This window comes from Medicago sativa, chromosome 5 (genome assembly GCF_051527215.1).
Source record: "Medicago sativa cultivar Bolivia chromosome 5, Bolivia_mono, whole genome shotgun sequence".
NCBI lineage: Eukaryota > Viridiplantae > Streptophyta > Magnoliopsida > Fabales > Fabaceae > Medicago > Medicago sativa.
In genome coordinates, this window is record NC_140753.1 from 45,765,970 (window position 1) to 45,780,526 (window position 14,557).

The following is a 14,557-nucleotide window of genomic DNA, read 5'->3' on the forward strand; positions in this document are numbered from 1 at the left end:
CAACATTTTATCAAGTAATAAATCATCTCTACATATTCATCATCAAATATTTAACTCCACATATTCATCATCAACAATCATAAACAATTGTCAAGTATACGTCATTACAAAGAAACAACATTGCTACATATAGCATAATTCGTATATTACAAAGAACAAAGGCATTGCCACGGTGCAATTTTGTTGTGATTCGCCGTAGTTTTGACATCTTGACTTTCGATGTACATTCATGTGTAGTTCTCAAGATGTTCCAAGCATCCTTGGCCACGGTTCAATTGTTGATCAATCTAAACATGTTCTTGTAGACCCCATTGAACAAGGCATTCAAGGCTATGTTGTTACCAATAGGCTGGATCATCTTCATCCTTTGACCACTCTTCTTCTAGTTTTAGCTCGGTGGTGTTATTTCCATCTTTGTCTTTGACACGAGGGTGATCCCATCCCTTGAGAACGGCTTTCCAGTCTTGTTATCAATAGACTTGAGAAATGCCGTCATGCGCACTTTCCAAAGAATCATATTTAGACCCATCCAAAATAGGTGTTCTATTGACTTGTCCTCTTTCCTTTTCCATGGTACCGTAAAATATCTTCCATGGAGCTCACCTAGAAACGTAACGGGGTTCCTCGCTCTAATGCCAATTGAAATTTCGGCACTCGTGTATAACGTATGTTGAACACGATGTTATGACAAATGAGATGTCGCCTAAGATGTCGAACATCTAGTCACCGTAAATAACAAATAGTTATTTAGAGATACAAGGACATGAAGTAAAAGACACAAGTAATTTGTTGACCCGGTTCGGTGCAACTTCACCTACATCCGGGGGCTACCAAGCCAGTGAATGAAATCCACTATAGTAGTATTAATTTGAAGCATACATAAAAGTTTTCACCACCTACTAACTTTTCACTTAATCACTACTCGTGCAATTTCTACCTAAGACTCTCACTAGTCCTAGATATGAGAGATGAAGGTGAGAAAAAACACAAGAAGGGGGGGGGTTGAATTGTGTTTTGAAAAAATTCTTCGTTTCTCCTAAAACCGAACACACTTCGATCGAAGCTAAGTGAGACAAATTTCCGAAGTGATTATCGAATCTAAATGTAGCGGAATAAAACAGAGAGAGAGAAGAAGAACGACAAAAAGCAATTATACCGGTTCCTTCCACAATCCGGAAGTAGTCCGGTCCCCCTTGCACTTCCAAGGAGATTTCACTAAGAGTAATATCTCGATTACAATTGCTCAAGCACACAAGCAAGAGACTTCCTTTGCTCAAGCACACAAGCAAGAGACTTCCTTTGCTCAAGAACACAATCAAGAGACTTCCTCGCTCAAGCACAACCGCAAGAGACTTCTAACTAAACAAAATTACACGAGAAAATTGTTTAAGGTTGAACACTTGATATACAATCAGAGGTGCTCACAATACAAATCGATACGTACTCAATGGACTTAAGAATTTCTAAGATATGACTTGAGACACGAAATTCGAATGCGGAACAATTTCACAGAGATTTGGCTCTTGTAAATATGTTGAGAGTCCGTTGTTCAAAGATTACCAAACCTCTAAGTCTTCACTCCGTTATATAGAGGTGTGAAAGAGACGTTGTGAAATTGCCAAAGACATCAAAGAGTCGTTGTTGAAGCTTGATCTTTCACCTTTGATCTTTTGCACGATTTGGTTGTTGTCCTATGAAGAACCAATTTGAAATCCATTCCTTATCCAAAGGAACATCTATGCAGCGAAGCCATATTCGGAGCCGTTTTCTTGTCTTGTAGCGTGGACACAAAACAGAGTAAGGAAAACGTGGTTGTACAATTCGTACAAATGTCAACGCTTTCGTCCAAACCGCAAGCACATGCCTTCAAACACCTTTGAAATGACCGTTGCAAAATTCCACTAATTTTTGTTGTGTATTAGAATCCAATAGACGGCTTTTGCGGTTGATGATTCTTCAATCCTTGAATCTTCGCAAATCCGGTTGATCTTCACTTTCCGGTGAAATGACTTCGATGAGGCGACTTCTATAGCTTCGATGATGCGGCTTCGATGATGTGGCTTCGATGATGTAGCTTCGGACCTCTTGTCTTCGGGAGCACTATTCTTCGGAGCACGATTCTTATTTCGAAGCGACTTAACTTCGGGAGCGCTTTTTCTCTTTAGTAGCAAGTTGCCTTTAGGAGCGTCCAAGCTTCAAATTTTGTTGTTTCCTTTGCTCTTTATTTGCTCATTCGTAACCAATGATGATGTATCTTTTTAATTATGGTCCCGTACACTTGAACAAATATTAGCTAGTCCAATTTACAATTTTTAATACCTTGTTATCATCAAAACTCTTTTAGTTTCATTGTTAAACACATTTTGTTCCAACAAGAGATCCCTCTCCCTCTTCCTCTTAGTCATAGATCCGGTGACCGTCCTTAAAGTACTAATAAAATATGGAGACGCTCTCTTAGACAATGAATCAACTCGTGCTTAAAAGCTTTGAGAGATTCGTAGTTTTATAACTCAATAAAAAAGTTCAACTCTAATATCAAAGTGATATAATAGTTGCTCACAATTAACAACGACACGTACAAAAACCCTAAAAGACTCTTGTGTAAATTGTAGTTTTAGTGCTCATTTAGGTCTTATGTCTTTGTTTATATAGTTTGCTTCCCGAATGGGCTTGATGCGCAAAAGCTGGCTAAAGATCGAAATTTGAATCTCGTTATTTCAAAGCACAAATATTCTAAAGTAGATCAGTATGTTTTCTTAAATGTTGCAACAACATTCTTAAGGACTAAGCTAAATATAAACCGCCTTTCTTTGCTTCTAGAATCATGCTTTCTTGGTCAACTCTTTGTTAGTCTATATGGCTAATTAGTTTGTAAGCTAGAGGGGGGTGAATAGCTTTTTGAAAAGTTTATTCGTGAGTTCAACGAAATTGACTATTGGAATCGTGCGCGAACAATCACAACAATTTACAAAAAGATAAGAGAGATGCTATTTGGTACGGCAATTACACAACGAAATTTCACGGACGCCTGAATACTTCCACTTTCCACACGCTGCACTTTGTGAATTTTTTTAATTAAAAAAAAACCAGCTTGCTTATGTGGTGGAAATTTGTGTAGAGAACAACAACCCCGACCGTCTCCCCCAACAAAACAAACCTAGTCCTTCTCTCGGTTAAATCGGTTTCCTTTCTCGGTTTTTTTTGGGTGAACGGTGGGTTTCATCTATTAAGGGTTTTATTATTTATTTAATAATTTTCTTTTTTCTGGACAAAGTAATTGAAGCGCGTGAAAACAGCTATAATTCACGCTCCCGTAAACTTCCGTATCTAAACTTCCGTACCAAATATCATTTTCCAAAAGATGAAATCAATTATTGTAAAAGATGAACCAAATATACAATAAGTAAGACCAGTAGTTTTATCGAAAAAGATTACGAATCCTCGACGATGGCTTAAAAACTTGATGATAAATTTGGTAAGTCTAACAAATCGTTTCATATAAAAGTTTTTTTCAATAAAAAATACTCCTTCAGTCCATATATCTTAGTACTATTTTGAATAAAAAGTTGTCTTTAAATAAAAGCTTTTTTTTTTAAATTACTAAATGCATTTATAGTTTTTTTCTAAACATACCTTTAATTAATACTACTAACTTATCTTGAAATATGAAAAGTCAAATTTAATAAACATACAAACGAAAGACAATTTGATAATATTAATGGTAATATTAACACACAAAATAGACACATTAATTGCATTAACAACTTTTGTTAGGAAAATATGTAAAATATAAAGGCTTAATAGCGAGTTTTAACCCCATAACTTTTTCAAAGTTGCGATTTTGGTCCCCTAAGAAGAAAAAAATACAAAACCGCCCTCTAAGTTTTGCACATGTGACAGTTTTGGCCCCCAAGGCCAATTTCACTACGCCGACGTAAGACACCTAAGTGACGTGTCACGTGATATTTTTTTATTTTTTATTTTTTACCTTGGGGTCCAAAACTGCTACATTGCAAAACTTAAAGAGTGTGGTTTTGTAATTTTTTTTCTTACTAAAATCGCAATTTCGTAAAAGTTACTTGACAAAAACTACTATTAAGCCAAATATAAAGAGTGTTTATATACAGAGACAGAGACGGAGAGAGTAAAATATACACGGAGTAACTACATAACGATAAACCCGACAAGGAGCGTGACAAACACCGACATTCCAAATCACAAAAGCTCTTCAACCTCTTAACCGCGCGTATCTCCACGCTCCAACTTGTCGCGTGGTTCCAAGATTCCCCTCTTTATCACAAACAACTTTATTTGAAACAAAGGATGTTACTTTCCTCCTTCTCATGTTACTTTTTCACACTAGAAATAAATAAATAAAAAGTAGTCACTTTTGTTTGTGTTCACTTTTTCTTTTTCTTTTCTTTTCCGTTTCAGCTTCTCACTCTACTCTCTAGTAGTAAGAAGTAGCTTCACAGACCCATTTCACAAAGTGGTAAAAATGGCAGAGGGAAGAGGTTCTACTCTTGTGCATCTTTTAGTCATTGTTTGTTGCTTAGTTGCATTTGGTTTTGCTGTTGCTGCTGAGAGAAGAAGAAGTGTTGTAAGTTACTATTCTCTCTCTCTCTCTCTCTCTCTCTCTCTCTCTCTCTCTCCATTGTTCATTTTAAAGAGATCTATGTTAGTTATTGTGTCTGTTTAAGTTTGGGTTTTGGAAAAATTGCATAGGATGGTTTATTTGGTTTTGTGAACTTTGTTCTTGAAATGATACTAGTAAGTTTCTTTGATTTTCTGTTTATTGAATTTATTCGTGATAATTATGAGAAGGTACTGTGTTTTGAACACATAGTATCATGGACATTAAGATATGAGTGTCATATTTAGTTGTTTTACACTAATTGAGGGGAATTTTATTTTTTTTTGAACAAGCTAAATTAGGCCACCTAAATTGACACCGGGATGAATTGAACCTGAGACCTTGAGGAGGAGAACGCTCCCAGGTCCCAAGCCAACACCACAGTTGAGGGACTGTAAGTGAAAGCAAAAAATAATTTTACTAAATCAACCTTATCATCCATTGATGTGCTCACTGTTATTATAAATGCAAGTTGAAGGTAACTTACTTGAGATGATGGGCATAATATTAATTAAAGTTCATAATTGAAATAAAACCACAAATGACAAAAGTCAAAAGTTTAAAAGTACATAAAATATTTGATATATTTGTAGGTTGATATATTTGTAGGATGTGTGATTGAAGTTTTAAAAATGGGGGCGATTTGACTTTTAAATGGAATATGATGGTTTGGCTACTTATATTTGTGTGGAAGAAGATTTGGAACAATTTTTTTAGTTCGATTTGTGAACATTTTTAGAAGAGAATGACGATTTGAGTGTTTGAAGTAGCAAGAATGCAAAAGATAGACTTAATGGTTAAAAATAGAAATAAAAAAAAAAACGAGGGATTAAATTTGCTCAATAAATTATTGAGGAAGCCATAGTAGAGGATATTAGCGTGTAGTGAACCAAATAACAAATATGAGAGGGCATAAAATAGATTCAGAATAAAGGGCAGAATAGAATAAGAGAGAAAGAAATTAGAGATAAAAATAAAATAAAAGAATAGAAAACTGAGAATATCTTGTTCATTGAAAATGGAGGTCTTTGGAATAGGGAAGTTTCTGGTGGTGGAATGCGAGGTGAGATGGGGGGTTAACTGAAAATATAATACGAGGGGCAGTTTTTGTTTGATGGCTTAGAAATTAGTGTTATATGCATTAGGTTTTCACAGGTTATATAGTGAAATAGGTTGAATCTGTTGTACTTTCTTTTCTACTTTTCGACTCATGCCAGAACCACTATGTGCGCCAAGTGGAAGTGTTTACCATGTCCTTGAATTGGTGTTGCTATAGTTCTGCTACAGTGATGCCATGATAGAAATTAGCCAGTCAACTGTACTGCTTTCAAACCTCATTGTCACTCTGCTTTGTAAGCCCTGTGAGTGTTGCGATTTCCCCTTGCATGCGCAAGTGAAGGCAAATACGTGATTGTTGAAGTCTCTTGTTTTCTTTTGGTGTTACATGGTATTGAAAGAATACCTTCAAACAATGGTACAACATACTGGGCTTGGTGCTAGAATACATACAGCATTGGACTGCATGTCATTTGTCCGGCACAGTAGCCTATCATTCTTGTGACACCTATTACCTTTTTTCTTTGAAATAACCTTCATTTATCTTTTTTTTTTTTGGGGTACTCTTTACCTTCTACTGTGTAAAGAGGACCTATTTAAGTACTAGAAAGAAGGGTTGACTAGATGGAGGATAGCTCAATAGTTAGAGGTAGAGAGAAGAACACCCATAGGTCAAACCACTAGGAGAGTTATGGACATTTGGACCTAACCTATGAACTGTTGGTCACACGCCACCAATTCCAGTTGTGTGCCAAAGCTCCGCTTTTGTATGATTGTTACTCGTGTAATATTTTTCTTTTCGTGAAAATAACTAAAGGAATGGGGTGATTACTATAGTGCGTTCAAAGTTTATTGTGTTAAATGATGAACTCAATGAAGAGTTTACATATGCATACAGTAAGGGATATTTTATATTTTCTGGTGGTTCCGTTCATATATGTGATACGACCAGAAAATATTTTAGATATTGAACTAAATTCTCTCACAACAGAGAATAAACTCTCAATTCCCTATGATACTGGAAGCAAAATCTGTATGCGACCAAGAAACAAAAATGGAATAGATCCATGCTCCTTATAGAACGATCACGGACACTCTTCGGATTAGACATGTCCCAGTGCCGGACACGTGTCGTGTCTGACACGGACACGACACCGACACATAATTACACTGAATTGTGTGATTTTCTCAAATTATTAGCGGTATCCATCCTTCATAGGATATAGAAATGATAACCCTGGATGAGAAGGAACCTGATTCACTACCCAGACAGACCCTTCATTGTTTTTCAGAACTTCACTGACACCTCCTTGAATATGTTACACCCTCTGGTACTCAGTCTCCCTCCTCACATTTCCAAATATTTCCCTCCAATCCCCCTATGCCACCGTCCTTTGTATTATGCATGTTTTCTCTCTTCCCCTTCTACTAATTCTTTTACATGAAGGCCTCGATGGCCTTCAAGCCCGTTTTTCTCTTTCACTTCCCTCTCATATTCTTTTTTTCCTTTTACTCCATTTCCTTGTTAATTGGGCCTGTCAATTTTATCTTCATAGGGAAACTATATCAAAAAGAAACATAGCAGGAAGATGAGTAGATTGATTTTGTTGATTAAGGTATTTTGTGAGGGCATGGAATAAAACTAGAATTAGGCATGGAGTAAAACTAGAATTAGGCATGGATTTTGTCTGATATGTGTATGCTTTAATGTTTCATAGGTTTTGAAGTATGAATGTTTCTTCATATTTTACATTAATTTGGCCTCCTCTCTTCGCTATTGCTTCACAGGGAACCATTCACACAACTCCAGGAACAAATGAAACGTATTGCGTTTACAGTTCAGATGTTGCAACTGGTTATGGAGCGGGTGCTTTCCTATTTCTTCTTTCAGGTGAATCACTGCTTATGGGTGTGACAAAGTGCATGTGCTTTGGGAGGCCTTTAACCCCTGGGGGAAATCGAGCTTGGTCCATTATATATTTTCTTTCTTCTTGGTAAGAATTCTGAGTTCATTATTTCACTAATTCTATTTCATCTGAGCACCCTGATACGGTGATATTATACTTGTTAAAACTATTGTGTTAAAAGTGACATGTTCTTATAATGTCCAGTGAAAAAAATTATTGGAAATTTCATTTTTGGCATCATCTTTTCTTGATTTATTTGGTTGATTGGTTTAAGTATGTGGTGCTTTCAATATAGTCCTTCAATGTAGCAAAACAAAAAAAATTCCCAAAGTGTGTCTTACTCATTTCAGGGTTCAAACGGACTAGTAGAAGACCCATTCAAGAGCCAAACTAACGAACAAAGGACACATTAGAGAACCAAGTTGACTAACAAAGAACATATTTATGGATATTTATCGTAGTTTTAATACATTTAGTGACTATAGAGACAATGCCTCACACAATTAACGGATAAAATGAGTTTTTATTTGTTTATTTATACACAACACAACCCTTCACTCATTTTGGCTATAGATTTGGTTAGAATAACCAAATAGGAATCATTGTTTCATTCCACTATATGTGTTTTTTGTTTTTATTCACACGAAGCTTCTTGGTTTTACGAAAATGTTGCTCATGAGACATCATATTTATTGTGATCTATGAGGTCATTCATTCTCTTCACTAGTGAATCATTTTGGTTTCAATTGCTATTTTTTTTTTTTTCCTTTTTTCCAGGGCCACTTTTCTGGTTGCAGAATCATGCTTAATAGCTGGTGCAAAAAGAATGCCTATCACACCAAATACCGAGGAATTATTTATGCTCAGAACTTCTCCTGTGAAAGTTTGAGGAAAGGCATCTTCATTACCGGAGCAATTTTCATCGTTGTAACGATGGTTCTTAACGTATACTACTACATGTACTTCACAAAGGCAACCACTACTCCACTTTCTCAGAAGACCAATCGGGTTAGTTCCACGATTGGAATGACCGGACATGCATGATTGACCTTGGATGAATATGAAAGAGTAACAAATTTTGAGTCTTCGGTTCAATGAATGTCTCTGTGATTTTTACTACTTGGTAAAACAGTGGTTTTGACTTGGTTTTTGCTTAGTTAACTAGTGTTTATAATGTTCTGGTGGATTTTACTGCTCTAAGGCAAGTTATTCCATTAATATCGAAATTTAGGCGAAGGGGATATATGTAATCAGGTTTCAGTTAAACTTATATTGAAAGTGTGTAGAATATTTTGAGGCTATTGCTATATTGTTATTAAATCTGACAAGTGCTCTTGAAGATTCAAGATAACAATTAATTAACAAGCTATTCTACATTTCTGCATGACAAAGGGAAGTTTTTTTTTTCTTCCTACACAATACACCATGTAAGGTGTATCATGTCTTGGTTTAAACTTGTTGGGAAGACATTTGGAGAGCCAGGTTCAACGACGAGTAAATGAGCCAAAATCACAAGAGAGGAGATAACATATATCCTCTTAAAACCTTATGGAATTAAGTATATGACTCACCTCTCTCGTATATCTAATATTTATTTCATTTGTAATCGTTGTAAGATTTCATTTGTATTCGTTGTAAGATTACTCACTCACGTTTGAACCCAATAAAACTCACCTTTTGTTTTATACACATAAAAAACGTGATTTCTGATCGGTGGCGGTTCTCTATGACCCGTTGGATCCATGGCACCCCCTAGGTTTTCTATATATACTATATCATGCGTAAAACTTGTACTAGTTTCAAGCTGTCACAGTGGATAGGCAGTATGTTTTCCTTCTAAAGGTCGCATGTTCGACTATTGTTTGTTCCATCCACTTTTCGGGGATTCGTTGTAAGATTACTCACTCACGTTTGAACCCAATAAAACTCACCTTTTGTTTTATACACATAAAAAACATGATTTCTGATCGGTGGCGGTTCTCTATGACTTTCGGGATTCGTTGTAAGATTACTCACTCACGTTTGAACCCAATAAAACTCACCTTTTGTTTTATACACATAAAAAACATGATTTCGATCTAAGTGGCGGTTCTCTATGACCCGTTGGATCCATGGCACCCCCTAGGTTTTCTATATATACTATATTATGCGTAAAACTTGTACTAGTTTCAAGCTGTCACAAAGGATAGGCAAGATGTTTTCCTTCTAAAGGTCGCATGTTCGACTATTGTTCCATCCACTTTTCGTGGATTCGAACCGGCAACCCCTTACACCGCTTTCAATTAAAATAAACCACTAGAACAGTTAATAATTTTAAAAATAAACCACTAGAACAGTTAATAATTTTAACAATTTGTTTGTTGAAACAGCATAATATCTATTTCAATAACTTTTGGCACCCTCAAGAAAATAACTCAAGATCCGCCACTGTTTCCAATTATGTTACATGTCAATGACAAAGTCCCTTATTGTGTCATATTAAGCATATTGGTGTCTACTTCATTAGGAGTAACAAAATCCATAGACAAGAGGTCAGCATCTTCACAAATTCTATCTCTTTCCCCTATGTTGCATATCTTGTTGTACACCTCAAGCATAGTAGGCCTTTGTTCAAACAAAGGATGAACACATTCACGTGCAACTCTAAGAAGAGTGGATACCTCCTCATCTTCAAATTCTATCTTGTCTAGATATTCATCCACTGCATCACAGAATCCAGAAGGGTCATCCTCCAACATATTCACATGATTCGGATAAGTCACAAAAGGAACTGTAGCATTGTTAAAATATTCATGTATTTCCCCAAATTTCTTCCCATTAATCATCTCAAAAAGCAAACAACCAAAGTCAGAAACATCCTTCTTCTCAAGTCCTATGTTTTTTTCCAGACCATTATTCATAAACACGATCCCTCCGAAATTGGATATTTTTGGCTCAAAATTTTTCCCTAACAAGATACAGTCAGAATTTATATTGAGATGAACCATATGCAAGCTATGATGGAGGCAACATAAGCCTCTTGCTACACCAAGTGCAATTTTAATAACCTTTGACCATTCTAATTTTTTAGTTTCTTTCAACCTATCAGATAGCCTTCCGTTCGACAAGTATTGATACACCAAAATTCTTTCATTGTTTCCTTCTTCTATGCTAAAACCAATCAATGAAACTATGTTTCTATGACTGTATTGTCCCAAAATCATAATTTCTAACTCAAATCTTTTGATAATTGATTGAGAATCATATAGTCTCTTAACTGCCAAGAAACAACCGTTCGGAAGAGTCGCCTTGTACATCATTCCAATTACTCCGACACCAATGACATTGTCGAAGCTAAAATATTTGGTTGCATGACAAAGTTTTGTGAAGTTCATTCTATAAGTCAATCGTCCAACTTTACTGATCTGGTGAAGTCATCCATAACGAAAAACAATTAAGGCAACAATATTATTTTGTTTCAACTTGTAGTATAAATGTTCATAATTTATTTGTTTATCAATGTTAGGAAATATCATGGTTACCTGTATGCTTTTCTCTATCAACTCCATAGGAAACACTCTGTCTTTTTGTCTAACTTTCTTTAGTTTCTGTGGATGGAGATTCCCAACAGATAAATTATTAAAAACAACAGAGAAACCTTTCAATTATTTAAGAAGCTTTTCAATGAAATCCTATAGCTACAATTTCAAAATGAGTGTTTGGTATCTTTTCTTGCGAGGAATAGAAACAAGCATCTACATGATATGTTATAGTATAAGTAGTTATGCTTTTCACTCTTTTTCTAAACAATAGAAACTTTGAGATTTGAAATAACAACTGATTCTCAACAAAAGGAACTCAAGAATTGGACTAACAAAGACAATCTATAAGTGTCAATAAGGAAGAACGCTTGTAAAAGGTCGAAAAACTGGAGAATTCGCATCCTGGCTCTTGTCTCATGCGTCGTGCGCATGGAGCCATGTGCGAGTGGACTCTGGACAACCCTGCAGGCTGTCTCATGAGCCCCATGCCAAGCGCTATGCGCTTCTATGGACTAAAAATGCACTTTCAGCTTGTTTTCCAAGCTAGATTTGAAGAAAAAACCAAGTTATCATCTCTTAACCCCCAAGTAATTATGCCTATAAATAGTGACCCTTGAACGCACTTATACTTATCATAAAGTTGACGGTACAAGGAAAGGATCAAACATCCGGAGCTTCAAGTCCGGGTTCACTCCTCGTATTGTTCTCCAGTATACTTTTCTTTTTTATCGTAATTATGTATATTATCATGTGTAACAAGATCCTCTCTTGATTAGGGTTCCATGATGAACCTCTACTTATTTGTTGGATTCAATTAATAAAAATTTATTTATACTTTATGATTCATTTAGCTTGATCTAATTTGTATATGTTTCAAACGCTATAATGCTTTTCAACGAGAGGTTGATCTCGATCTCTTGGTTAAGATATAGGACAAACTATCCTATCTTTTTTCTTTTTTGGTTACAACTATCCTATCTTTTTTCCGAACAAGAACAATAGTAAATTGTTTGTTTTCTAATTAAATTCTTTTAATTGAATATGAGTATGATTGTTAAGGTTATGATTCATCTTTAGGAAAAGTCAAAAATATAACCCTTGTCTAGATATAAATACTACAACTTCCCACCGTTACATGACAAGGTGATGACAACCTACTATTATCACCTTATACAAGAGTTAATTTAAGAATGGAATAAAATAACCAAATTAATTTTGGTTTCAAGCGAGGCGGACCTGGACTCACAATATTAGTGTGGCAAAAAAATTTCCCGTAAGAACCAAATGGATGTTGTTACTCACCTCTAAGTAGCAGATTAATTAAGAATATAATTTGAAATATAAGATTCTCGGCAACTAGTTATGTGAATCATGGAATACTTACTAGGTAGAATCCTAGTCCATGAAATTAAAAATATATATACACATTTATCCCAAGTGATGACATCAATTTAATATCTTCATGTCAAAGAAAAATCACTCAGTACTTTAAAGGAAGTGTGCAAGTGCTTGTGAGGATGTGAAAGAAGAAGGAAACGTGGGCTAGCTGATAGGAATACAAAAAAAAAATAACTGATGGGATGGGCTGTTGGTGGGTGCATTGATATAAAACAATATTATTGGGCCTAAGCTGGTGTGGCTATTGCCACACCCTTCCCCGCTCAGTCCGCCCCCGGTTTCAAGTGTTATTTTCGGCAGTGATTATACGACTATCTTGTTTTTGTCATATCTATTCCGATTGATGTGATCTTTAATGCGTTGGAAATCTTAGAATATTGCCTACATTTCTTATGTTAGACTCAAGATCAAATCCGGTCTCATTAGTTTTAGAAAAATTAAAAAATGAGTAAACCATTAAATTGATTCCTGTCTTTGTACTAAATTATCAAATTGGTCTCTCACTCTATTAATAACTTAAAATGGTCCCCGTGTCTTTGTCAAACGTTTCTCGTATTGGTCCCCGACTCTATTAGTTGTTTTGTATTTTGAGTGTTAGCTCAATGTCTTTTGGATATTATTTAGTGGTTAATGACATAATGCCTTTTAGATCTTATTTGGTATGTTAATGGCTTAAAATACAAAACAACTAATAGAGCCCGAGACCAATCTGAGAAACTTTTGACAAAGACAGACCATTTTGAGTTATCAATAAAGTCGAGAGACCAATTTGAGAATTTGATATAAAGACAGGGATCAATTTAATGATTTCCTCATTAAAAAACATATTTAGTCCTAAAAGAAATATGCAGAAAGGCTCAACTAAAAAAAAAAATTACAAGGAGATATACAAAAGGAATATAGAGAGTACCTGGTTGAACTTTTGCTGTTTAAAATTCTGGCAAGGCAATTTGCGCTTCTCTTCTGTTTTCATATGTCCAACTTTCTTATTTTTCCTATTCATGATAAGTTGTGCAGGTAGACAATAGAACATATAAAAAACTATGACAAAAGTTGCAGTAAAACAATACCCAGCAATAAGACCATGCCTAAATGATTCTTTGAATTGGTTAGAGAATTCCATTATGCCACCAAACCGGTTTACAATGAAGTACACTCACAAAGAACCACTTCTTAAATCCACTTATTCTCAAAATGCTATTGTTTGCTTACACAAAGAACAATGTTAACAACATATATACTCAATTATATTTTTGAACACCCTTTACCACTTGTAGGAAAACTATGGTTTCCATGGTTACTATATATGTAACATTGACTTTTCGGTATAAGCTAGTAAGTTTCGTGGAAAAGGCTGCCCTAACGACCGAGTAAGCGTAAGTAATACACTCTCAATATTTTAATTTGTCCCTTTCTTTGGGATTTTATTTAAATTTTAAATTCAATCCACGTTTCTTGAAAAAATTTAAATTTTAAATTCAATCCACGTTTCTTGAAAAAAAAAAGATATGTTAGTTTTCGTAAAACCGAACTGCACGTTGAACCAGTAGAATCACTAGTTTATGATTTAAAGATTAAACCAAAGGTTTGACCACAATTGAACCGTTTGTAATTAAATAATTATTTTTAAATTTTAATAAAATTAGTATGTAATATAATTTTAATAAAATTAGTATGTAAAATAATAGTATCTATAAGGCATTTATTTTTACGTTAAATACAAAACGTTTATCATGATATGTTATATTTTGAAGGGTTAATTGTTCAAAGTGTTTTTGTACTATACGCGATATCAAATAATAGCCTTTTAAAATATTTTAGTTCTCTTGTACCAAAAGAAAAAATATTTTAGTTCTCTATTTGGTTTTCATCATATTTTAGTTCTTCAACACTCTAGTCACACAATTTCTCAAAAAAAAGAAAAACACTCTAGTCACACAAGAGACGTTGACATGGATACAAAGGATAGAATTCTATGCAAATTGGGAAGGGTCATTTCGAGTTATACAAATATTTACGAATGGTGACTTATGACAGTTGAA

General features: G+C 34.9%; 2 protein-coding genes across 2 annotated transcripts; one reads left to right on the top strand and one right to left on the bottom strand.

Moving 5' to 3' along the window:
• The first annotated feature begins 4,397 nt into the window (after positions 1-4,397).
• LOC146922411 (sodium/hydrogen exchanger (DUF1218)) lies at positions 4,398-8,916 on the top strand. Its single transcript, XM_085715365.1, is given in 4 exon segments — positions 4,398-4,600; positions 7,478-7,683; positions 8,374-8,411; positions 8,414-8,916. Coding segments are annotated over 4 exon segments (573 nt in total). The 5' UTR covers positions 4,398-4,498; the 3' UTR covers positions 8,641-8,916.
• A 905-nt stretch (positions 8,917-9,821) lies between these two features.
• LOC146922412 (probably inactive leucine-rich repeat receptor-like protein kinase At5g48380) lies at positions 9,822-13,782 on the bottom strand. The gene is made up of 3 exons (XM_085715366.1): positions 13,426-13,782; positions 11,118-11,183; positions 9,822-11,000 (listed from the first exon to the last, which is right to left on the bottom strand). The coding sequence occupies exons 1-3, from the start codon at positions 13,636-13,638 to the stop codon at positions 10,062-10,064; spliced, it is 1,218 nt and encodes a 405-aa protein (XP_085571492.1). The 5' UTR covers positions 13,639-13,782; the 3' UTR covers positions 9,822-10,061.
• Positions 13,783-14,557: the final 775 nt, after the last annotated feature.